The sequence below is a fragment of the Microtus ochrogaster genome, chromosome 7 (genome assembly GCF_000317375.1).
Source record: "Microtus ochrogaster isolate Prairie Vole_2 chromosome 7, MicOch1.0, whole genome shotgun sequence".
Classification (NCBI taxonomy): Eukaryota; Metazoa; Chordata; class Mammalia; order Rodentia; family Cricetidae; genus Microtus; species Microtus ochrogaster.
Window position 1 is genome coordinate 36501129 of NC_022014.1, and position 26489 is coordinate 36527617.

A 26489-nucleotide genomic window follows, 5' to 3' on the forward strand; every position below is an offset into this window, starting at 1 on the left:
TGCACAGCGCATATCAAAAGCCAGCTCCAGCAGTCTGTATGGGACAAGCTACCATGCCGCTCACTTAACTGAGGGTAACATGTGCACTGAGAGCAATGTGTGATCCAGGGGAAATTCAAGGATCAACACATGTGAATCTGAAACACTTTATTTTGAAAGTTAATGTTATAAATTGGGAGCAAATATTTAGTGTTTTTAATAGGTTCTTTCTTTTGAAGATGTCTTCCACCAGTGCTTATTGGTACTATTATGATAAACTTTATAGAAATGGGACAAGTCATCTTAAAAATAATTTCCACTATTATTCATGACACCTGTGCATGTCCTGTTCATCATCAACACCTTTGGTCAGAAGGGCTGTAAGTGGCTCCATAGAATCCAGACACTGAGATATTTCCCTGTATCTGCTGGACTCCAGTACTCAACTTCTTAGGAAACAGATCTGATGGCTTGCTGTATGTATGTATGTATGTATGTATGTATGTATGTATGTATGTATGTAGATGCTGGAGATTAAACCCAGAGTCTGGTACACACTAAGCAAGCAGCATACCAATGAGGTACATCCTATCCCAGACTTGATGTTTTAATTTTAATGAGTTTTCATTTCAATGCCTATCTCCTAACTGTCCAAACAGAGAAGAAGCCATGACTGAGAAAGTTATGTCTTATACTTTCATTCATAAATTTGTATGTCCGGAAAACAGAACATCTTTATGTTCATTAATAAAAACACATAAGCTTATTCAAATTCTGGAAGAAAAATATCAGGCCTGCAAGTCACAGCTAACATTTGGAGGTGGCTATCAGTGAAGTTCCAAGGACTACATGGGAGAGACGGCAGGGCTTTCTGACTCAAACCCTTGGGATTCTGACTCAAAAGAGAAAGGTCAGCTAACCAACCAGCCTCAGAATGGGAGAGTTTGGAAGAATTTACAAACACTGCCTACTCATAGTTCCTAATCTAAACAGAGTAGAGCCGCACAGGAAAGGAGACAGTGCCAGTGGGTGAGAAGAATGACTTTACAGAGCATGATTATTCTCTGTGACTTTTGCATATTTCTCTTTATAGCTCATGCAATTTCTGTTTTATGATTGACTGTTGCTGTTAGAATAATTCATGCATGAATAGTCACAATTGCTTTATCTTATGAATTAAATGCTTTGGCATCATAAAAAGAAATGAATTAACAACATCAAGATATTAGTATTAAGATATTGAGATATATGGGGACATATATGTATATATATGTACTTATATTGCTATATACATATATATGTGTGTGGATGTATATTTATACACATATTTGAGGAGTAGCTGTGTGTGGTATGTGTATATATGTGCATGTATATATGCTCACTTGTGCTTGTATGTACAGAGACTAGACAAGATGTCAAGTGTTTTTCTCTATTGCTCTCTGCCTTATTCTTGTGAGACAGGATCTCTCAATGAACCTGAAGTTCACTGTTTTAGCTAGGCTAGCTAGCCACTGAACTCCTGGGATCCACCTGATTGAACCCCCAACTTGTGCCCATGACCAGCTTTTTTACTTGGTTACTGGGAGTTTGAATTCAGGTCCTCATGCTTACAAAGCAAGCATACTTACATACTGAGTAAGCCATTTTTCTAGCCCCCCCCCACCCCTGTTTTATGATTTATTTATATTTTTTTAAAAAGATAGGATCTCATGTAGTTCATGCTGGCCTCAAATTCACTTATCCTTTTGTTCAAGTATGGGCTAGGGATGTCACCAGCATATCTGGCAATCCTGTGAATAAGATAAATTATTCTGACTCTAAAGGAGTGACGGCATGTGCCTACAGTTCTAAATACTAGGGAAGATGAGGTGGAAGAATTACTTGAGCTCAAAACAAAACACTCAAACCATACGAGACACAGAAATAAAAACACCACATTTGAAAATGCAATGGGACATGGTGGCTCACAACCATCTGTAATGAGACAGAATATTGTATAAATAATAAATAAATAAATAAATAAATAAATAAATAAATAAGTAAATAAGTAAATAGAAAAAGAAAGAAAGAAAGAAAAACAAAACAAAAAGAAAATGCAATGGGACTAAAGAATACTAATGAGTTAAATACAACCCACTTCACTTTAGTTACTTGGTTGTTGATAACAGACGCTGTTCTGTACTCCTACCCAGGCTCCTCATGTGCTCACCTATCAGCTTCGCTCTACAGTGATTCCTTTGAATGTCCACTTACACAGAATCGGAGTATGAATTGCTAGCCCCATGTCAAAGTTGGGCTGCATTTCGGTTGCGCTTATCTTCTCTCAGCTGTGCCTGGAGGACCTCATCAGAGAATCCTCTGCAAGCTGTCTGGCTGTGTCTCTCCGTGAATGACCCTTGGGTTCTTACGAGATGACCGTCAAAGTCAAATTGCATATCAGGCAAGAACTTGTTCCACCAAGATGGAAACATTAAGCTGCATCAGGAGCTTTGAGGATGTGGGCTGGCTTCCATTTTTGTTCATATGGTAGGTTTGGGAGGGCACTGAGTTACCAGCAAGGAATTTTCAAAAAGTCAGTTCTTCAAGGAGGCAGCTTGTGAGAAGTGTGAAATCAGATACACTAGCATCAGCAGTTGTCCCATGTCTTGCCAAATGCAATGAGAGGCAAATCCACTCTGAAGCCTAATGGTAACCGTTGTTGGTCCTAAAGTTTTGAAAGGTTTTGTGATAAGTTGCTTGACTTGGGTAGTTGGTTTAAAATGTTCAGGAAAATAAGAAAACGGATGTGTTTTTAAAGGGACAGAATGCAGCATACAGACACAGACAGAGGTTTCCTGTTCCATCAGAGTTTCGGCTGGGATCTGAGACCCTACACGGGAAATGCACCATCTTGTACAATAATCTATGCAGAGTCACCATAGAAATGCAGAGCCCATCTTTTACAAAACATTAATCTTTAAAATAAGGCACATAGTAAGCAATGCAAGTTATGGCGTGGTTCCTCTTCCAAAGACATACAACGTGGAAGCAAGACAGACAACAAAAGCAGGTACACAGGCAAACAGAAGGATCATGTGATCATCTCAGTGGGGGACATCAGGAAACCTTTATTCTTATTCTCCTTCTGACTTCAATTAAAAAAAAAAAAACACGAAACAAAAACTTCACATTCTTTGGTGGCCAGAAAGGAACTTTACTACAAAATAATGGTCCTGAGAGCTGACTACCAAATCCTTCTGTAGCTAAAGGAACAAGGCACAACTGAAACAGATTTGATAGACAGAATTCAAAGAAACAGAATTGTGAGAAGAATCTAACAACTTTCCCAAGGCTGTGAAACTCATGATCACTGATCAGACCCCAGGCTCAGCAAGTAAGTCAACACCAGCCTTTCTAATCCTGGGAAGCAAGAAGATTAAGGCAACCTCCAGACTAATATTTGGAAGCCACTAAATTTTACTTTAAAAGACAGTATTTTATATTTGAAAGACATTTGGAAATTCAACATTAATTTCTGAACACTCAAAATTCTCAAAGTTAAGGATACTGACTCCCAATTAATGGAAAACGCCACACTACTAATGCCAAAAGTGCTGTTTATAATTTTGTCTATGAATCCCACTTAAATTTAAATTTTATTTTATGGGTATGAGTATTTTGTATGCATGCATGCTCATGTATGTGCATGCCTTGTACCCTCTGAGACCAGAAGAAGGCATCAGATCTCCCCTGGGACTGGAGTTACAGATAGCTGTGAGCCACTGTGTGGTTGTTGGAAATCCAACCAGGGTCCTCTGAAGAGCAGCCAGTTCTAGTAATTGCTGAGCCATCTCTCCAGCTCCCCACTTAAATTTTATATAATAATAAATTTCAAGTTTGCTTTAGGAACACCCTCCTCTTAAACATGATTGGACTGAGGTATTGTGAGCCACCTGATATGGGTGCTGGGAATTAAGTTCAGTGAACTCACTATGTAGCTGAGGATGACTGACTCCTAATCTTCCTGCCTCTGTCCTTGGGCTGGGATTACAGGTGTCAGTCACCACTGACCCCAGCAGAAACATGACTTTTCTTATTTCTTTTTGTTTGAGGCAGGGTCTCACCATGTAAGGTAGCCTTGGCTGGCTTCTTCTATCCTTGTGCCTCTACCTCTGAAGTCAAGGCCTTTTTTGCAAGAGCCCATGATCAGCAACCAGGAGACACAGCCCTGGGCTGGTAGGAATGGATCCTTTATCTGGAGGCAGTACTCCTTCAAAATCATTTTAGCTTTTCCTGATGTATGAGACCTAGGCAAGTTAGTATTCGCGAGTGTGCTCTCCCTATGCTCATAAATACTAAAATCTAACAGGTACCCTTTCTTTAAGTATAAGAGGACATCTGGCTAGATCTTTTCCTTCACATGTAGGTGATGTGTTTTTTTCTAAAATCCTGTGCAGAACCCTGACAGAATGTCTTTAGCTGCATAGTGACGATGGTAGTGGTACAGTGATCCTAGAAAAAACACAGCAAAACCTGGCACAGAGAGACACAAAAGCATCCCATCCCCCCATGACTCAGCAGCCTAGCCACTACACACACACACACACACACACACACCCCACACACACATCAAGAGAGAAGCAAAGCACTGGTCATGTGCCCATTAGACTCACAGAAGTGTGGCCCTTCCTGTGACCCACCTGCTGTGTCCCTGTATGTCCCCCAGCTCCTTCTGCAGCCTGGCGTTCTTCTCTTCCTCCTCCAACAACTTCCTCTTCACAGTTCGCAGCTCCTGTTGAGCCTCACACTTGATGTCATTGGCCACCACCACTGCAGTCTGCAGGTCCGCCTGGAACCGCCTCCATTCCTCAGTTTCCTCCTAAAAAATGACAGAACCCACATGTCCCTCAGATACTGGGCAGGGAGCTGGGGTCTCTATGCATGGGCTCCCGAATCCTAGTATCAGCCACTAAGAAAGAGGATTACGCAGAAAGATGTGGCTTTAATTGTGTCCCACTACTTGGAAGAGGCACAAGAGGTAACTCCTTGGTGTTATAGAGTTCTGCAACTAAAAACTGATTGCTTTAGTTTCATATCCAGCCAGAAAGGATATACAACTCAGATTTATGGCCTCAAGATGTTCTAGGACAATGGCTCTCAATCTGTGGGCTGTGACGCTTTGGGGGGTTGTATATCAGATATTTATGATTCATAACAGTGGCAAAATTACCGTTATAAAGTAGCAGTAAAATAATGCTGTGGTTGGGGGTCATCACAACATGAGGAACTGTATTAAGGGGTTGCAGCAACAGGAAGGTTGAGAATCATTGCTCTGGGAGAAGCTGGCTGGGTAAAATGGCAGGGTATTTTCCCAGTGTTTCAGACCTAAGACAGGAATAATGTCCAATAAGATGATAGAGGAGGTTCCTGGTCAGGGCTTACCTTTATCTGTTTTGTCAGAGTCTTCAACTGCCGTTCTAGGTCTGATTTCTGCTCCTCCAGCTTGATCACACTACCTAAAAGGAAATGAGTTAGACAGGAGTTAGAAAGTTGCAAGGCTCCTGGACAAGGTAAGCTGCAAACCAAGAGGACAGTTCTAGAGACAACAGGCTTAAAACCTAACCCTCTCCAGTAAGTTATGTTGTAAGGACTCTAAAAACAGGGCTAGAAGCAGAGTCCTCCACGACAGAATTGGATGGCAAGCCAGCAGTGCTTGGGTTATATCCTTAGAAGGTTGTATGCACTGTCATGTAGCACTACGGAAGGAAGTCTCAACAGTCACACAGCTCACACTCTTACCTCGGGCTTCCCTGCCAGTCACACACAAGCTTCCTGAACAGCCTTTATTACTGAGATTTGGAGGGCTCTGGTGTAAGAGAGTCTACTGGTTATTACTCCTGTGACTTTGAAACTTGTTTCTAGAGTTACCACTCCTAATCCTAAGAATCACATGGGACACAGGTGGGCAAGCATAAGCTCTAGACCCATGGGTTCAGAATCTCTGAAGATAGCCAGGATCTGGGCCCACATATAGAACAAGTCCACAGGTGGCACAACTACCTTTCAATAATTAAGAACTAATTCTGTCTCTTGTTCTCCCTGTCTCCAGCTCTCTCCACACCACTATGAGCCATTTAAATGTAAGTATCAATTCGACAATCACCAAGCAAAAATTCCTAGTGTTTGTCTATTAAGGATATGAATCAAGCCAGCCATAGTGGTACATACTTAAAATCATAGTCCCTAAGTCACAAAGTAATCTCTCTAAAAAAAAGAAAAAAAGGAAGAAAGGAAGGAAGGAAGGAAGGAAGGAAAAAAGAAAAGGAAAGAAAAAGACAGACAGACATAAAATTTTAATGGGAGGGGGTTGAGGAGCAGGCTATGAATTAGAATCTCCAGAGAAGGCTGGGATCCATACAGTAACATCCTGCCCAGAGGCTCTGAACCAGCTTTTGGGGTCTGAGGTTTATGTTTAGGATCAATGCCACAGAGTAAGAAGTCCCCCCCTTCATTTCTTGTTGTTTTGTCTGTCTCTCTCAAGGATCTCATGGGAGGAAAGGATTAATCTAAGGCTGGATTTGAGTGTCCCCGTCTTCCTGACACAAATACACTTTAATAATACCTTGATATCCCTAGCAGGAGTTTAAAAGCTTCTCAGAAGATGGTCAGTGTTATTTTCAGTCTCAGATATATTATGATATAATCACTAGATGTGCGCCTGAAATTTGCTCTGGACATTAATTATACACTGGTTTTCTTGGTGTGTCTGGGCTGACTTTGAAGGATTTAGAGACAATACAACCACATTCTCCACAGTGCTAAATCACAAAGCAAAACAAAACAGAACTTGTCTCCCTTGACCTTATTCTTTGTAAAGAGGGTGCTATGTTTGGAAACAGACAGTGGCCAGATATTTAATTGCGTTCTCAAGAACAACTATTGAGCCTGGGTGACACTGAACGTCAATGCTCTACAGTCCATGGCAAAGGCAATGGCACTGTCTCTCTGACATTAGTCTATTAATCCAGGCACAGAGCACACCATCAGCGCCTCTCACAGAAACCATGCTTACTCAACTAGAGAATTCTGGGCTGTGGCGTTCAAAGGAAACACAGTGCTGGATTTCTGTAAGCTTCTGGTTGCATTTTTCATCGTCTGAAATACTGCTCGTACGTTACAGTTCTGCGAGCCAGAGTCCTTGTAAAATAGGCCAGTCCCATAGCATCAGGAACTTCATCTGCCCTGATTTTTTCCCCCAATACCAAACAGGGACTTCTAACATTCTTCTGTAGCTCCCTTACCTATGCAATCTTCTTGCCATAAGCAACCTTTCTCTTATGCCTATGGGTACACAGTGAGAAGGAGTGAACATTTTCCTGGCCCTGGGCTAGGTTATGAAGAATTCCTCTCGTCTCTGGCATTGCAACACTGCAGGCTACTGGCCTTCATTCCATGAACTTATAAGGCTCCTCCCCACCCATCGATGAAGATGTATCACTGTGCATAGCTGCTATCACCCCAGCACTTGTGTTAGGATTGGAGAAGGACCTTCTCCTCTGTCAGGATACACTGGACTCCTGATAGGTTGACAATGAATTTGAATTCACCATCACAAAAGCTCAGGCCTGACCAAGATTCTCTAACACACCTATTTCTTTTAGTATTTCAAATATCAAAAACCATGAAAAAACAAGTACAAAAGTGTTTGTTTGTGGGACAGCATGTAAAAACCACTTGCGGGCTGTTGTTGGCTCAGTGGGTAAAGGCATTTACCATCAACCTGACAACTCTGAGATTGATCCCTGGGACCCATGTGGTAGAAGGAGAGGATCAATTCCCACAAGCTATCTTCCACACTCAAAATAAATAAAATTTCTAGGAAACAACCTTCCTCAAGACCCAGCAATACCACTTTTGGGTATATATCAAAGGATGCTCAATCGTGCCACAAGGACATGTGCTCAACTATGTTCACAGCAGCTTTGTTTGTCATAGCCAGAACCTGAAAACAACCTAAATGCCCCTAGACTGAAGAATGGATAAGGAAAATATGGTACATTTACACAATGGAGTCTACACGGCAGAAAAAAATAACATCTTGAATTCTGCAGGCAAATGGATGGAGCTAGAAAACATGATTTTGAGTGAGGTAACCCAGATCCAGAAAGACAATTATCACATGTACTCACTCATAAGTGGTTTTTAAAGATAAAGCAAAGAAAATCAACCTACAAATCACAATCCCAGAGAACCTAGATAAAAATGAGGACCCTAAAAGAGACTTACATAGATATAATCTACATAGGAAGTAGGAAAAGACAAGATCTACTGAGTAAATTGGGAGCATGGGGACCTTGGGAAAGGATTAAAGCTGAGGGGATAGGCAGGAAGGGGAGCAGAGAAAAATGTAGAGCTCAATAAAAATCAATAAAATTTTAAAAAAGAAAAGCAAAATAAATAAAATTTAAAAAAAATTTTAAGGAAAAAAAAGATACTTGTACACAGTATCAGAATTTAGATCAGAAAGCAGAAGTCTCCTGAGCTGGGTCTCTGCTGGGAACAGAGATTTTTCTGACTTTTTGGTTGACCTTTCACCTCTCTCTGCACATCCCCAAACCAGGAAGGTGTTTCGAGTACCAGTGGGGGGCATGGTATGCGTATATTAGTGAGCAGGTGAATTCAGGAATACAGAAACTGTGAGTAATGAGTCTGCTGTGCACACATGGTAGGAAAGCTCCTCAGGCATCTAAACAATTAGTAATAATTAGTGCCATACAAAGTTTTATTAATTAAGTCTTGTTACAAAAGCAAAGTTCATTAGATGTGATATTTGATAAGGCTGGCTTGAACAAAAGCAAAGGATATTTAATTAAAAAATGTTTTTAAATGTCTACCCTCACCCCAGGCAGTGGGGGCACACATGCCTTGGGAGGAAGAGGCAGGCAGATCTCTGTGGGTTCAAGACCAACCTGGTCTACAAAGTGAATTTCAGGGCTGCCAGAGTTATTATACAGAAAAATCCTGTCTCAAAAAACAAAAACAAAAAAAAAAAAAGGAAAAAAAGTCTTCCCCTATTCAAAGTTATTCTAAATAACACTCTTAAACCCTGAAGGTCATCCTCAGTGAAAAAGCCTCTCATGGTGACAGCTGAATTCAAAGCAGGTTTGGTTGTCTAGCGATGGAGGCCTCGGGATGCTGCACAGGTACACCTAACACTTCCAAAATGCAGCTGACCTCCTGCAAGAGCTGCGGTCATCTATCATCTGTCACCCAGATTTTTATTTAATTTCAGAGATTACTGCTTGTCTCATAAGTGTTATTTGCTGGGAGATTACAGTGATCAAAAGACAGGCTCCCTGACACCCCAGCCGACACACGTCCTTAGAAGCTCCTCCCGTCACCCACAAGACAGCATCTGCTACCCCGGCTGCACCTCTCCGGGTCTGACTTCACTTACTTTCCAGCTCACTGATGAGCTGGTTGTTGTGTAACTTGACGGCACGGTGCTGCTCCACCTGATCTTCCAATTCAAATATGGTTTCTTTCATGTCTTTGATTTCTGCGTCACTCTCTGAAGCTTTCTCTTGTAATTTTAGGCTGGTCCTGCTCAGTTGTTCTGCTTGATGATCACAGACCTCCTTCAGGTAAGAGTAATCTTTTTCCATCTAGAGAACAAGGAACATTGTCAGTTTAACAACAGCAACAACAACAACAACAACAAACATTCATATATCTCCAGGAAGACTTGCTGGATGCACTGGCATATGCCACTTCTTGCTGTTCTTCAGTCTACAAATGTTAAGAGAGAGACAATGTGTCCAGAGGGCTGGGTTCTGTGCCCCTTTTTACCAGCGGGGGGTGGGGGGAGTACTCCTATCATAAGTGACTCTTTCTTCCCTTACCAGGGCAGAACAGGGAATCAAGAAAACCTGAGGACACCCTAACCTCACATTCGCTATAGAGCAGCGCCCTCTGCTGGTGAGATTCAATGTCCTGGACGCCTGAGCCACAGATAAACTTCAACCTTAGAACACCAGGTTAAGTTTCTTTGGAAGACACCCTACATAAAAATCTGGGTGGACTAGAAACAGAAAGTCATCCAAGCACATTAATTGCATCTGATCAACTTTAATTAACACACTTAGATGGCAAAAAACAAAATAACAATGCACAGACTTAACAAATCTTGCCATATTTGCTAAATCTTTTAATTCAATAAAACACGTTAACGCTTCAACCTTTTCTTCTATTTCAGCAAGTAACAGGCAGTGTTGTAAAGTTAGTGTGTGGTCATTCCTTGAAGGCTTTCCCACACTTATTACATTGTGTTTAAGCCCTTGATAATATATAGACTCATTCTAGGTATTTTGAAACTTTACACAACTGGTTGTATATGTGTGTTGATTTGCAGTATGTAATTTGCCTTTGTATTTGTCTTGTATTAGACAATGTTTATTATGCTATTTTAATTTTAAATGTTAGTATATGTAGATTGATACACACTACAACAGGTTACTTATGTGTGGCCCGTGCATTTTCATATGTATGTAGGCACATGTGTGGGTGTATGTATACAAGTTTGCATCCATGTTTAAAGGTCAGAGTTTGACATCAGTATTTTCCTTGACCACTCTCTACCATTGATACTGAGGTAAGAGCTCTCCTTGAACCCAGAGCTAGCTAATTCAGCTAGCTGGTTTGCTCCGGGGAGTCCCTGTCTCCATACCTTGAGTACTGAGATTAGGCAGGCTACCATGCCTGCCCCATATTTTACCTGGGTGTCAGGGATCCAAATTCTAGTCCTCATACTTCCATAGAAAGGGCTTTATCATCTACTAAGTCATCGCCCCAGCTGTCACTAGATTATTTTAATTATTACATACTGGAAATCCACTGCCATTCTGTTATTATAAAAAATGCTACAATAAACACTGTCCTTTTTCTGTCACAATTTGACATTAGTAATAGGCATATATTTACTGGACAATATAAGCTTGATATGTAATAGATTTCTTCCTGTTTTTAAAGTCTGGGGTGCACTCTTCACATCCATTTTTTTCCAATTGCAGTTCTGGCTGGGGACTCTATAGGAACAGGGACCTGGTCTACTTTATCTACCACAGCACACAGCAAACTCTGAGTCTTGCAGGCTCATGGCTAGACTCCTCAGGCAGAGGCATGTCACCTGGAGCACAGATATACACATGTGACTAGTGGGAAATACTATGAGTGTAATATTTCTGGGGAATATGATGAGGGAAGTGCTTGAGCATCCTGAATGAGGTCTCTGAGTACAGCTGAGACTGCTGACCTTCAGAGATTTTGGTTTTCTTTCCCATACACTGATTCATCATGATCATGGGCACCAAAGAGCAGCATGCATGGGGAGGGAACAGAAGTGCAGACTGTGGTGAATCTACAAATCAATACTGTTGCAAAAGCAGTCACTTCTTCTTGATATAAAATATATCCTCCAAGTCTAATGAAATAGTCAGAAAACTTTGTTGTTTTTGTTTGATTTTAGAGTTTTGGTTGTTTTTTTTTGTTATTTATTTATTTATTTAGAGATAGGGTCTCGTCTTCATAGCTACATAGTGTCCTGGAGCTCACTATTTTGACCAGGTTGGCCTCAAACTTGCAGAGAGCCACCTGCCTCTGCCTCCTGAATGCAGGGATTAAAGGCATGCCCAGCCAAAAAAACTTTGCTTTTTTTAAAAAGTAATTTTACCATTTCGTCTCATAAGGACACTCACTAGATCAAAAGGAAGTTGTTAGTTATGTTCATTTTATAGATTAACAAATATATATAGGGAAATTAGTCAAAAAGAAGAATGTGGGCTGGCGAGATGGTTCAGCAGTTAAGAGCACGTAAGAGATAGTTCAGCTGTTATGAACACATACAGTTCCTCCAAAGGACCTCAGTGACTCTCAGAACCCACACTGGGTGGTAACTCCAGCTCCAAAGAATCTGATGTCCTCTTCTGGCCTCCACAGGCACATTCACATAAGTGGCACGTCTATACTCACAGGCACGCAAACAAACTATTTTAGAAAGTTCAGCATGCCAAGCAGCAGAGAACAAAGCTCTGTATTTTTATGACCACTAGAGTTCTAAGATGCCTCTTTTTGTGATACTGGCCTCTTCCTGCCCGGCAATGCAAACTTTTGAATTTAGTTTTTCTAATTTTGGGAATTACACGATCAGATAGAAACCACTTCCAAGCACTCCAAGCATCTTTCATCTCCAGTCAGATTCAAACAAACAGATCACCTCAGAGAGAGGACATCAAGAGTCCGTCCTGATTCACCAACAACAACCAAACCCGGGTAGCAACCTAGTCAGCTGTGATCAGACCAGGCTAGAATCCTAGGACGTGTCACCACCCCCTCCACTGTCCCCTTGTGACAGTGAACTGGGGAAAAGCGCTGCTACAGGTCAGTTTCCTTGGAAGTACCTGGAGAAAGGCATGTGCACACAGCAAAGTTTTTGAGGCGTGCTCCCGATGCTCACTGCGGGAAAGACGGGGAAGCAGGACTGGTAGAAGTGGCTGTCTCACAAGGGCATCCACTAACCCCTCTGGAAGAGGGCTACACCCAGCTTTCCCTTTGTTCTGCCTCCGCTGCAAAGCCTGTGGTCTTTATTTTCTCAGTGGATTAGCCGTGAGAAGCACCACCCAGGGAGGGCCATCTTGGAAGGGGCTCTAGTTGGGTGCTGTCAGCTGCCATATTGATCCCCAACAGTTAGAGAAAAAGAGTACTTTGGTAGCGGGAGTCCTGGGTGCAGATGTTAGAGGGTTATATTGCCATAAACATTATCTGGAGTCTTTCCTGCAGGAGATGTGTGACTAACTGGCTGTGACGGCTTTAGCACTGGGTGAGTGGACTACATGGAACAATGATTTCTGTAAGGTGAATCTGTCGTCTTTAGTTTATTATGGTGAAAGACAGCACAAAGGACATCAAGATGGAGATCAACTATGAACCAAGGCCTTATCATAACACAAACTACCCCCAAGACAGAGAATGCTGAATAAACTGAATAAGAAAACAAATGTATAGCCAATACAACAATATCACCAATGCATAAGGAAGCAAAAGTCCAGTACATTAAAAGTAAACACACGATGTGAGGTGAAAACGGGGTCTGAACATTTTGGTTACAACTGTGTTTAGTAGTTTCTGATGGCAAAGACAGCATCTTGGAAAATTAGGCCCGGCCTTTGAGAAACCATTTTATCTTCTACTCAAATAGTCATACACTGGGAACAGAGACCAGGGTGGGCATAGAGCTAGGATTCTGAATGGATTCTAGCAACATTGAATTTGTTCAGCCAGGAAGGAACACAGGGAGTGGTGCTGCGCAGAGGAGAAGCCTGGCTTGTGAAACCCCTGCTTCTGTTGTCAAGACAGCAGCGTGGAGGCTTTGTTTCCACAGGGCTGGGGATGAACCCAGGGCCTTGTGCATGCCAATACCCTACCACTGTGTAACATGCCCAGCCAGAGTTGGTCATTTTATTAGATTTGGTTATTATGCTGTCCCTTAAATAATTTTGAATACTAAAAAAATAATTAAGAATGGAGATCAGTCAAAGATGTTAAGATTCCTCCCTACCCTTTTCTCTTCTTTAAAAATTATTTTATGTGTATGGATATTTTGGCTATATGTGTTTCTACACATCACGAACATGACTGGTGCCTGCAGAGATCAAAAAGGGGTATCAGAGCTCCTGGAACTGAAGTTACAGACAGCCGTAAGGACCATGTGGGTGCTGGGAACTGAACTCAGGTCTTCTGGAAGAGCAGCCAGCACTCCTAACTGCTGCCTTTGCGCTAGTCCTCACATCCCTTTTCAATGGTGCCTCCTCCCACAGAGTTATAAACCTACGAATGTGCATCAGGACATTACCATTACATACATTTTTACTGCTTATAAAGGGAAGGAGGGGCGAAGGAGGTCATGATCTAGGAGGCACGTGGCCTAGAAGTTGAGCAGTCATCGATGTCACGTCAGTGACCGTACCACAGGAGTTGAGCAAAGCCTCGGTGAGCAGGTCTGAATGCTGTTCCTGCTCCCAGGAACTCTCCTCACGCTTCCCTGGATTCTATGTGTCCTCTCAGGAAACAGCACAACCACGCTTCCAGCCACCCAGGCCTGGATCTGTGCAGGGAGTGAAATGCCTCTTTCTGCAATCCCCAATAACAAGTCAGTACTCACCAAACCCTACTATGTCAAACTCCTAATCTAAGTGTTTCTCCATTCCCTGCCCTCCTATTCCCAACCTGGTCAGCCCTTGGCTTTCTCATCTGTGGCCAGTTAATCTTTCTCAACTGTAAATGTGGTTCTATTATTATTTTTAAAGATTCCTCAGACCAGGCCAACAAGATATGGGTGAAGTCACCTGCCACCAACCCTGACCTGAGTTTGCTTCAGAAGCTCCACAGAAGAAATAAACCCTGACCTCCACACATAAATTGTGGCACATGCACCCAAAGCAAAATAAATAAATTAAAAATGTAAAAAAAACCCCCAAAAACAAAAAATCCAAACAAACAAAAGACTCAAACTAAAAGATTAAACATCAAGACAAGCTGGATTTCATAAAATTAAAATGGCAAAGTATGGCCCACCAGAGACATTATATAAAACAGTAACAAATGACCCTAATTATTGAATAATAGACAAAGTGGAGTGTATCTGTACAATGCAGTATTGGCCAGGGGAGAAAAAGAGAAGTTCTGACACATGCCATACATGGATTTATCTTGACAACCATGCTAAGTGAAGAAAGGCAAAGGCAAAAGGCCACATCATGAATGGTTCTATAAATGCCTGGCAGAGTCAAAGCAGATTACAGACAGCCAGGGGTTAGGGGGGCATGACTTGGGGAGTTAGCTGCTACTAGGTTCCAAGTTTCTTCATGGGAGACAAGAGCTATCAATCAGATGATGGTGGTGGCTGCACAACCACATGAACATATTAAAAAGCACTGATCTGTTCACTTTTTTAATCAAAGCTTGATAAACTTTTTTTAATCCCTTCCTTTCCTCTCTTTTCCCTTTTTCATCCTCCCCCCACCTTTAAGACAGAATCAGTATGTAGCTGAGACTGGCCTCAAATACATAATCCTCCTGGCTCAACCAACTAAGTAAGCATTTGGGATTGCAAGTGTGTACCATCATGCCCAGCCAAAACCACTTTCTTCAAGACTGATTATTATTATTATTATTATTATTATTATTATTATTATTATTATTATTATTATTACAGTGTTCTGCCTGAATGTGTCCTTGTGGGCCAGAAGAGGGCACCAGATCTCATTACAGTGCTTGTGAGTCACCATGTAGTAGCTAGGAATTGAACTCAGAACCTCTGGAAGAGCAGTCAGTGCTCTTAACCACTGAGCCATCTCGCCAGTCCCAAAACTCCATTTTGGGGAGGGGGAGGTTCAAGACAGGGTTTCTCTGTCTAACAGCCTTGGCTGTGCTGGAACTCACTCTGTAGACAGAGATCCACCTGCCTCAGCCTCCCCAGTGCTAGGGGGATTAAATACATGCGCTGCTACCACGAGGCCATTTTTTTTCCTTTGCTGTAAATTCCCCCCACCTTATCAAAACAGTGTAAAGATCTCCTAGTATTAAGGCTTTGCTTTCTCTGAACCACAAAGGCTGTTGGTTTTAACACCAGTATATAAGTCGTGAGATCTGATCTGAACAAGATCCTGTCTTGTCTTTCATCTCTTTCTTCCTTTTTGTGTGAGACAGGGCTTCTGTGTAGCCCTGGTTGTCCTAGAACTCACTCTTGTAGATCAGGCTAGCCTTGTACTCAGAGATCCCTCTGCCTCCCAAGAGCTGGAATTAAAGGCGTGTGCTGCCACCACCTGGCTGTCTTTCATTTCAAGAAGCAGTGCAAGTTCATGATTAAGGGTATGTGTAATACGTACAGTCTGGCCTAGCTTTGAACCCTGACTTCAGCAATGAACAAGTTAGGCTAATAATTGTTCTCTGCCTTGGTCAGAGAACAGGTGTAAAGCAACAGATAGGGACTGAAGAGATGGCTCAGGGATGAAGAGCACTGAAGCTCTTCTATATCACCTGAGTTTGGTTCCCAGCATCCACTTCAGGCAGCTCATAACAGTCTCAATCCAGCTCCAGGGGATCAGACACCTCTGGCCTCTATGGGCACCTGCACTTATGGGCACAGACACACACACTTAGATAAAATTATAAACAGTAACAATACATAATAAAATAATGTGGTGTCTACCTACAGGAAAGGCTATATATAGTTAAATGACCTAGAGTTCTTTTGTTCAGTTGGGACAAAACCAGGAATAGACAAAATGCCTGTCAGATCTGACATCAGTGGCTCTGGACTCTTTAGTGTACTGTATGCTCTGAGTGTCAGTACCTCAACATCTAGCCATGGTTGGTCAATCCTCAGCAGCCAAAGCTCCTCGTTCTTGGGGCCTCTCTGGAACCCTTCCAATGGCAGGGCCGCTTGTCCCTGCCGCTTCTCTACAGCCCTACTCTTCATTCTTTGCCTTTCTCGGTGTTCTGTTCTCTACAGTACTTCCCCTTCCACAGGTCTCAGCTTTCCTCTGCGCCCAGGAGTTCTGTAGACATCCTCTAGCTGCCAGGTGTGCCCAAGTCTAGCAGCCCTTGGTTGTGATCTGCTCTTGGTGCAACTACCTCAGCCTACCCTACCCAAGATAAAACCCCGAGTAGGAAATAAAATGACAAAAACGTACTGGAGACTGTGCTGTAGCACAAGAGGATAGTGTGAAAGATGGAGCTCTCCTGGACTACTCATGAGACAGAGCAGGGGGGACGACTGCTCACATGTTTAGAGAAGGGAAGGATCATATGCACAAACAGTCACTGGTCCACCAGTCTGTGCAGGGCTGCCTGTTTTAAGACCAGGGTATAAATGTTTAGATCTGCATTAGGTAGATATGTTCCTCCCTAACCAAGCTGGGAACATCTGCAAAGTGGGCGGAGATATAAACAGTGGCTTCTATGGCAGCGATGACAGCTGAGGCTGCTTCTGCAGCTGGAACAAAGCCTCTCAGGGTGGTCAGGATGACAGTCTTCAGGTAACTGAAGAAGTGGCTTCTCAACGAACAGCTTCATCTCATATCTTGTTTTCCTTTGGGAATGGGTTCCTTCAGTATCATTACTAGAATCCCTGGTTGTTATGGATTAGTTGATACTCTGCAGTGGGGATACACTGAGCCATCAGTCCGTGCTACAGTTTGGATATGGTGTGTCTTCACTCAGACTCATGTTGAAATTTTATTTCCAGTGGTGTTGGTATTAGGAGGAGTTATGGATACTCTTAACTGTCAACTTGCCTAGATTTGGAATCACCATGGAAACACATCTGGTGTGTGTCTAGGAAGACGTTTCCAGAAAGGTTTAACTAAAGAGGGAAGACCTACTCTCAATACAGATGGCGCCAGCTCCTGTGCTGGGGTCTAGGACTAAGTACAGGGAAACCAAGATGAGTGACAACATTCAGCCCTCTCTGCTTACAGGCTCCAGGGTGAGGGGCGGCCGCATGCTCCTGCTGCCAAGCTTCCCCTCTTGTGATGGACAGTACCCACAAACTGGGAGCCCAAACAAATCCTTCCGTTCTTAAGTGTTTACTATGTATTTTCACAGTCATGAGAAAAGTAATGAATAGCGGGGGTAAGGCCTTTCAGGAGTGATCAGAAGGGGTACTACCCTCATGAGTATGTGTGTGCAGTCTCATGGGATCTCTCTTGCTCAGGAGACTGTAATAAACGGAAGGTGGCAGCTTTGCTCACTATCTCACCCGTGCTTTCTCGCACGAGCAAATTTCTTCTTCCCATTCTACTGTGAGTAGAAGCCACATGGAGCCCTCACCAGACACAGCTGCTTGACTTTAGACTTCCAGCATCTTGAACTAACAGCTCAAACAATCCTTTCTTTTCTGAATTACTGAGTGTCAAGTATCTGGTAAAGCAACAAAAATTTAAGAGGTCTTGGATTTGCTTTTTCAGTGTTGATGTAATGCAGATGTAGTATAGCTCATATAGATCTGTACTCTCTGTACACAAGGCAGTGCAATATTACAAACCAGGAGTCCTAACACCTATAGAAGGAATCCTGTGTAAGTAGTGTTACATCTTGAGTATGTTTTTCCCTTAGACTCTTAACTAAACACTGGCTAGACTCCTACAGTCAGTACATAATAATTCTAGCTGGCAGAAAATAGTACATAATAATTCTAGCTGGCAGAAAATCAGTAAATATATGAGTTATGTGAATTACAGTTTAATTATTTAAAAACAACTTTAAGTTTGCATTTGTGTGTTGTGCTCTACAGAAAACATACACTTTCCATGTCCTCCAAATAGATTAAATTTATACAAGATTTTACTGCCTTTTACTTTGGCTAAGCTATACAAAAGAGCAAAATTATAACTTTAAATCAAAACAGGGTAGGGTAAAGCTAAAGAATTTTACTCAAGAAATCAGGAAGGAAAACAAATATAAAAATTATTTTAAACAAGCTGGGCAGTGGTGGTGCAAGCTTTTAATCACAGCACGTGGGAGACAGAAGCAGGCGGATCTCTGAGTTCAAGGCCAGCCTCTCCTACAGAGTGAGTTCTAGGACAGCCAGAGGTACACAGATTGGGGTGGGGGTGGGGGGACAGATTACAAGTGGAACTTTTACACTAATCTAACTGGCTCACTGTATTCGTGGACTGTGCCACATGTGCTCTGTTCTTTTACACAGAAAGATGAAATACTATAATCCTGTCAATATATATCTGTACGCATACCCTGGTATATATGTACTGAGAAAAATGTCTAAAAGATATACAGCAAAATGCTGGCAGATTTCTCTCCAGGTGGCAGGACTAAAGGCAGCGCCTGTTTTCTATACTTTTCTGTAGTTTACGAAATCTTCTGTAATGAATTTAATCATTTGTTTAGAAAAAGAAGCTATTTAAGATGCCAAATTACTTAATATTTACATTTACTGTAATGATAATCAAATTGCCAGAGACAGAAGAGAAAGAGATTAAGGAAAGACTTCAAGACGGTCCACGGGGAGCTGGCAATAATAGCTCAGCAGTTTAGAGCACTTGAGAGGACACGGGTACTATTCCCAGCATCCACATGGCAGTTCACAACCCCAGTTCCAGGGTATCTGACATCTTCTTCTGGCATCTGTGGGCACACATGTGATGCACATATAGGCAAAACACTCATACAAATAAAATAAATATTAAAAATGTTAAAAAAGTTCCATCTGGAAGATTAAATATTTTACAGAATAGGTAATGACTGATCTTTAAACAACGAAAGAGAAATTCTTACTTTACAAGTGACTTAATGCAAAGCTTCATTAGTCAACATATAATCCAAATGAGCACCTGGCTCATAACCACTAATGCTCCCTTCCGTTCCTTCAATAAAATACCTATGGATTTACAAAACCATAAGACAGCTGTACAGGACTGGGTTGCAACTGACTGACCCTAAAACAGACAGACAACAAGCAAAAATCTCCCCCAGGAGCTCACAGCATAAACTGCTTTTGGAACACCAGCAGCCAAGAAATAAGGTGGGAAGATGCTTTCCCCCCTCCCTCCCCAGCAACACCGCAAGTCATGGCCCCAGAGCTGGAAAGACAGAACAAGGAGACAGCACTGTGAGGCAGACGACCGCCACAGTCATCACTGAGAAATCTTGTATCATCACATAATAACATTCCAGCCAAATCAAAGAGGATTTTAAAAATGAAAGCCAGGACCAATTATTTCATCTTGGGCCCTCGGCTAAAATAATTTCAGGAAATGATTAACAGATTTGAATGACATAATTTAGTACCAAGTTTTGGCAAGGACTCAAGGAAGCAAGTACTCTCATGAACTGGTGGGAACAAATTGGCATATTATTTCTGGCGGGCAATCTGGCTAAATGTGTTGAAATCTTTAAAATGTTTATACTCTTTGAATCACTAAGTCAACGTCTAGGAATTTTTCCTGAAGAAATAATCAGAGATATAAAATACTACTTTTAATATTCCAAGACCAGAAAGGACATAAACAACAAATAATACACACATGGCAATAACAGTGGACTAGTGAATATAAAAGTTACTTGATAAATCCCAGCTGGCATTTAAAACAACATTTAAAGAATCAATGCTGAGAATATGCTCAGAAAGCATTAAATCCATCAAAAAGGCAATCAATGTATACAGGATGGTTCTAAATTTTATTTTATCCTATGTTCGTGTGGTGCTAGGAATCAAATCTAAAGCCTCAAGGATGCTATGAAAGCATCTTCCAACTAGATGTATCCCACCGCTGATATTCTCCATAACTACATCATACCATATGATATAATTCATTATATTTCCATTAAACTTTGAACTATCTGTACAGAAATCTGAGTGTTTTTACTTTGGAGTCCCCAGTGCCAATCTGTCTACATTCTAATAGATCTTTGAACTAGAAAGCTGGCTTCACAAGGACAGCTGAACAACTGATACTCTTCGCCCCATGATTTTAAGGTCTAGAAGAGAAATGTCAACAAATACTAGTTGAGAGCACTCTCCTTACCTTCGCTAGGAGGCTGGAAATGTGTTTAATTTCACCATTCGCCTTTAGCAATTCTTGTCTGAGCTCCGTGCAAGACAGTTGCAATTGATCTTTCTCAGCTCGAGCCACTTTCAGCATTTCTTGAACCTCGAAGTTCTCTGCTGTCTGCCCCATGGTACTGCTGGCCTCCATGGCCTTTTGCTTATCAGTCTCCAAATGAGCCTTCAAGGACCCATTCTCTATTTTCAAGCCTTCCAAGGTAACCCTACATTCCTCCAAAGTTTTGGCCATCACACTATTATTACATCGTTCGTGCTCTAGAAACCCATTCAGTTTTTCATTTTCCTCCTTCAGGTGCTTGATCATGTCTATAGCTCCTTGGTTTTCTTCCTCAACCTTCCGTAGGCTACAGGTCAGCTGCTGCTGAATGTTAAGCAGCTTCTCTCTTTCAAAGCGGCTCTTCTCCAGAATATCTGTGCACTTCTGCTCCAGCTCAAGGATTTTTCCTCCTTGGGCACTAGGCTCCTCATTCTTCACTCGTTCTTGTAAAAGGTTGATCAGTTTCTCGTTTTCCTGACTCAGCTGTTCTGCCCTCTCTCGGTGCTGGTGGAAAGAGGTCTCTAAAATGGTCTTCTCATCCACCAGCTTCTCGTTCTCGGCTGTCAGTTCCTGCACCATCTGCTGCTGGTCTGATAACTCCTGCAGAGTAGCCTGCAGCTCTTCAGCAGTGCTGTGCTGATTCTCCTCCATCTTCTGTATCTTCTCAGTCAGAGATGCCAAGGACAACTCGCTCGCATTGTTTGGGGAGCTCCCAATAGGGGAGCACTTGGAGCCCTTAAAAGAGTTGCTGGTGGCTGACAGGGGCCGAGATGGGGTGTCTGCAGTGATATGCTCAAAATCTGAGGCATCTGGTGACAGAGAGGCTTTAGTGACATCACTGCTTGAAGACCCCGATGTCCGCAATGTACTTCCATGTGTGCTTCTTCTATACTCGTCCACTTCACTGGACAACTCATTTCCAACTGGGTTTCCGAAACTGGACTCTTGGGTTATGGATGTCGGGCAGCTGCTGTCACCAGTGTGACTTGCTGCCCCTTCTGAATTTGGTGACTGCTCAAGGTAAGTCAGTTTCTCCTTCAAGGCCCTGTTTTCTTCTTCTAGGTCAGCAAGTTCTTTCTGAAAGGTCTTGTTCTTCTCCTCCAGCGTTCTTATCAAAGGTTCTGCATCACCTACTTGGGTTGATGTTCCCTCTGCACTTGGGTCTGATGCATTGGTATCCTCAGTGCTTAGGGCCCACCTTTCTTTACATTTTTTTAGTTCACTTCGAAGCCGGTTGATTTCACTGTCTTTGGTTTTGGCTTCTGCCAGAAGTTCCCTAACCTGGGACTCAAGTACAGACTTCTCTGTGCCTTCATGGTCTTGCTTAGGTTTTGCAGAGGTGGGCCTCAGGTGCTTGGTAGGAGTGGGGGTGCAGGAAGAAGTTGGACTAGAGCCCAACTTCTTTGAGCTGGAGGGACCACGTGGCACAGATCTCTCTCTTGAGATAGTTACTGAGAGTTCTCGTGGAGCTGGGATGCCTGTCCTTTTGGTTGTTGGAACAGCCCCTAGAGACAAAAGATGAAGAAAAGAAAAGCAAGCATTTTAATAATGAAACTCAAATGTCTTCAAAACATGGCTGTTACCACCCATCCAATTCTTCTCCTCCGGGTAGTTGCTCTGTTTTGAGAAGGGCTTCTGTACCCTTCCCACGGGCTTGGGTATTAAGGAAAGCAGACTCAGCCTGAGCAATCCAGAACAGTCCTGTCCCCACCACAGTTGGTGATTCAAGGCAGAGACACATAGCTCAATTAAGATCTATGGACACAACCAGGAATTCAAAGCTGCTACACTAGGTGGGGACTCAGAGCAGAGAACTGATTAGCCATCAACAAAGAAGTTTCTTCTTGCAGCAGACGGTAATTAACAAAGAGATCCACACCTGGACAACTGTGCAGAGCGTGAGGAACTCTGGAGCACTCAGCCCAAATGGGATGTTTTTACCAAAGCCCTCCCCTTAAGGATAAGGGATCTATGTGGAAAAGGAAAAATTTTACGAGCCAGAGGTGGTGGGTGACTCCCAGGAAACATACTTCCAGCTCTAACAGGACTGACAGACATGTGACCTAACACAGACTGACAGCATACATACCACACAGATTCAAATCAGACACAATCCCAGCACTGAGAGGAGAGGCAGGCACAAAGTCCCACTCCTAACCAAGAAACTATTTGCAATTGATATGTGTTGGGAAAGAGCAAATTCGTTTTCATCAATGCAATGTCACTGGGCATATCAATCACTCTCTGGGACAGGCCACATGACCACGAACTCCATGCTTTTTTTTCATGCACATTTTTTGTCTTATTGATTTTTTGGTTGTTTGTTTATCTGTTATGATTTCCATTTTTGTTGTTGGATTTTTTTAGAGGGATCTGGGAGGAGCTAGGGAGAGGAAAGCATATGATCAAAATATACTGTATGAAAAAATTCTTATATAAAAATTTTAAAAAGATCTATAAATATTAGAAAAAAAATTTTTAAGGGATGCGGGGCGGGCTGGTAAATATCATTAGCCATCAGGAAAAAGGTACATGATGTGGGAATGGTTGGCAACCACTCTGCCATCTTGTGAGGAGGGTGGAACTTTGCGGTACAGAAAGAAGAAAACCAAATTATTAATGGCATCATATCAACACTGGAGCTTGGCCTATTGCTGATCTTTCAGTTACAGCAGCTGAGTTACATGTTTCCTGTAAGTCACTCTGAATTCTTAATACAGATACACAGATAATGTTGGAAACTAAGTAAAATACAAGTTTATTTACATTTCACAATGACATATTTTACCTGAGGGCAACTTTGAGGTAGAAGAGGGGCTGGGGATATAACTGAGTTGTAACACACGTGTCTGGTATATCTGAGGCCCTGTACTTTATCTTCAATGAGGAAGAGCAGGCGGGGAAAGGGAGGACTCTAACAAAGAATTAGAAAACAGAACTGGCACGGAAGGCAGAGGCAGGCTGAATCTGAGTCCAAGATTACACTGGACCACAGAGTGAGGTCCAGGACAGCCACGGCAACACAGAGAAACCCTGTCTCGAAAACAGCAACGACAAGAAGAAGGAAGAGGAGGAGGAGGAGGAGAAGGAGGAGGAGGAGGAGGAGGAGGAGGGAGGGAGGAAGGAAAAAGAATAGAAAACAGAATTGGTGTTCTCCTTTATAGCCACAGAGAAACAAAAACAAATGGGATAAGGATGTGGAATAGCTACAAATTTTAAAGAGATTCATAAAACAGGGAAATGAGACAGAACTTCTAATATTATTATGAGAAATGTAAGTTCAAAGACTTATTACATTTTACTATATTAGAGAGAATGCCAATAATAACTAGGGGTAAAAACATTAAAGTTCACACAGGGGTCACAGGGAAATGAAGACTCTGGACTTAAACTTACTTAACAATTGCAAACCTCTGGAGTCTGGGCTGACTGTGATAGCCTGGTCTCTAATCAAGAAAGATCCCAGATATGATCCATCTCTCTCTCTCTGCAGTCTAGGAAGGGGGTGTAGAATGCACCCTTGTCTGGTCACAGTCTAGTGTTAAGAGACTCAGAGTACAGCCTGACCCAGGCTGCCAAAAGAGGGAGTAGTAGCTAGTCTCAACACAGCAATGAAAATGGGCAGCAATGGCAGTCATTGCTAAGTTACTTTACAGAAACCCTGGCTCTTCAACTTTTAAATAATATTGGAGCTAGACAGATAGATGAGCACTTGCTGCTCTTGCAGAGAACCAGGTATAGTTTATCAGCACCCACAAGGTGGCTCACAACTATCTGTAACTCCAGTTCCAAGGAATCTGACACCCTCTTTGAGCTTCTGCAGGCAGAGCACGAAGTCCTCATGTGATGCACATTCATGAAAATAAAATAAACAAATCTAAACATATTAAATTATGTTCTTCAGACACTGAGTACTCTGACAGACTACTAAAACTTGTATTTATCTAGTTAATTTGCTTACATCACACTAAATTACTCAATAAAGAAAAGGTTTAATTATTCTTATAAAATGAAGATTGCAACCACTCAGCAATAAAATGTTTTTGTAAGACCAATCTTCTGGAATGAAGTCATCTTGGAGAGGGCCATGCTAAAGACGGGAAGGTCACTAATGTTTCAGAGTAACTGTATCCATTCAGCAGGCAAACCTGCAGACCTAGGATTATCACAACAGTATCTGCCATTCCTCAAATATCACATAAACGAGGCTCCTCTTCCTTCCTTCCCCCATTCTCTTTCCACCTTTAGTCATTTGTTGCTTTTCCTTCCTTTTGCTGCCAAAGTTTGGTCTGTTCTTATAATTATTATTTGTGCCTTGTATAAACTACTCAGAATTTAACAGCAAACCAAGGCTTATTTATGAAATATACCCAGTATGTTGTAAAATATAAAATGCAAATATTTGCTACATCTATTCTTTTTTTTCTTTGTAAAATTACATTGCTTTTTTTCTAAGGCTTTTTGTACATCTGTATTCTCTCCATTCTATCTAAGGGCCTTCAAATCATATTTAAAATCTTCCTCCTCTTTTCTTTCTGCAACCGACCAACTGGCAAATCCTATCAACAGTTTTAGAAGTGTTCCTAAGCTGTTTCTTTCCTTTTGTTTTGGTCTGAACCTATAATATTTTATGTACATGTCTGAGAACTCTTTCTTCAGGTTTTCCTAACTCCAGCTTCCCATACCTTTGGGACAAACTAAACAATCAGTTAAGTATCGCATATGTATTTCTGTCCCAGAATCTGTGTTACTATTTTGTTTTGTTTTCAGATAGGGTCTCACTATGTACCCCTGGCTGGCCTAGAGCTCTCTATGTAGACCAGGTTGGCCCCAAACTCACCAAGATCTAACTGCTTCTGCCTCCCCAATGTTAGCATTAAAGGCATGTAACACCATGCCCGGCCAGAATTCATTTCTTATCCAAGTCTATGCCAACAGCAGACTTTTGTCCCTAATCATCGTATTCAACCTCATTCACTTCTCCTTGACTCTCAACACACCCAGAAAACTCTAGTTGATATCTCCGGCATTATACATGGGCAAAGACTTTTCAGTGTGGCTGCTTTAGAGTACCCACCCTCCTGACAGTAGCCCTTCAGCAATGGTCAGTAAGTCAGTCCAACAAACTCAACAGCTCCCTAGGGTGAACTCTGATGAAACTGAACTTTGATTTATCTTTAGGACTTTATCGGAGGGGACATACATTGCTTAGATCCTTCTCCCCACCTGGGAGTAATTTCTTACAACATATAGGAAATTTACTTCTTAATGCTATTATGTCTTGTGGTATTCAGAAAGAGGAACAGTAAATAAAATAAAATGGTAGAAGGATGTAATAATGGAAATTGTTTTACTAAAGATGAATTTAAATATATGAAAACTAAGATGGGAGGATGTTTCCAGAATGGAAAACTAGAAAGTTTACACAAATTTTGAAGGTCTGAGTAAGTGATTTAAGGTACATAATGGGTGAAACTTAGAGGTGATGTATATGGGCTTTAAATTTTCAAAGATCAACAATCAGAAGGACTGGCTAAAATGTGTATGTCTAGTCTAAGTTTACTTAGAAATGTTTGGTTACTGAAATAATATACAGTAATTCAAAGTACCAGACTGGTGTAACTGATCTTCTAGCTGTTCAATAACCAGATTTGGAGGCTATACCAAGGTGGTCCGAGGGACTAACAAGGAAAATAGTTTCTCCTTGCATTCCAAGGCCACTGAAGTCCCAGGGGACTGTGAGCTATCCCCTGAATGGTTCTGTAACTTCAGAGGGAAGTTCTCTTGTTCAGGGAAGTCTCTACTATATCCAGCATCAAGTCTACAAAGAGGAGGATCAACACGGAGGAAAAG

General features: G+C 41.9%; 1 protein-coding gene across 5 annotated transcripts in view; it reads right to left on the bottom strand.

Annotated features, from left to right (window-relative positions):
• Window positions 1-26489, bottom strand: part of Specc1 (sperm antigen with calponin homology and coiled-coil domains 1) — a 264567-nt gene that overhangs the window by 90392 nt on the left and 147686 nt on the right. For all 5 annotated transcript variants that reach the window (XM_005349893.2, XM_013347347.1, XM_026780356.1 and 2 more), the window contains 4 exons: window positions 20559-22141; window positions 9416-9623; window positions 5401-5474; window positions 4659-4837 (listed from right to left, as the gene is read on the bottom strand). In XM_005349893.2, coding sequence (XP_005349950.1) covers window positions 4659-4837; window positions 5401-5474; window positions 9416-9623; window positions 20559-22141 — 2044 coding nt within the window. The remainder of the gene's footprint in view (window positions 1-4658; window positions 4838-5400; window positions 5475-9415; window positions 9624-20558; window positions 22142-26489) is intronic.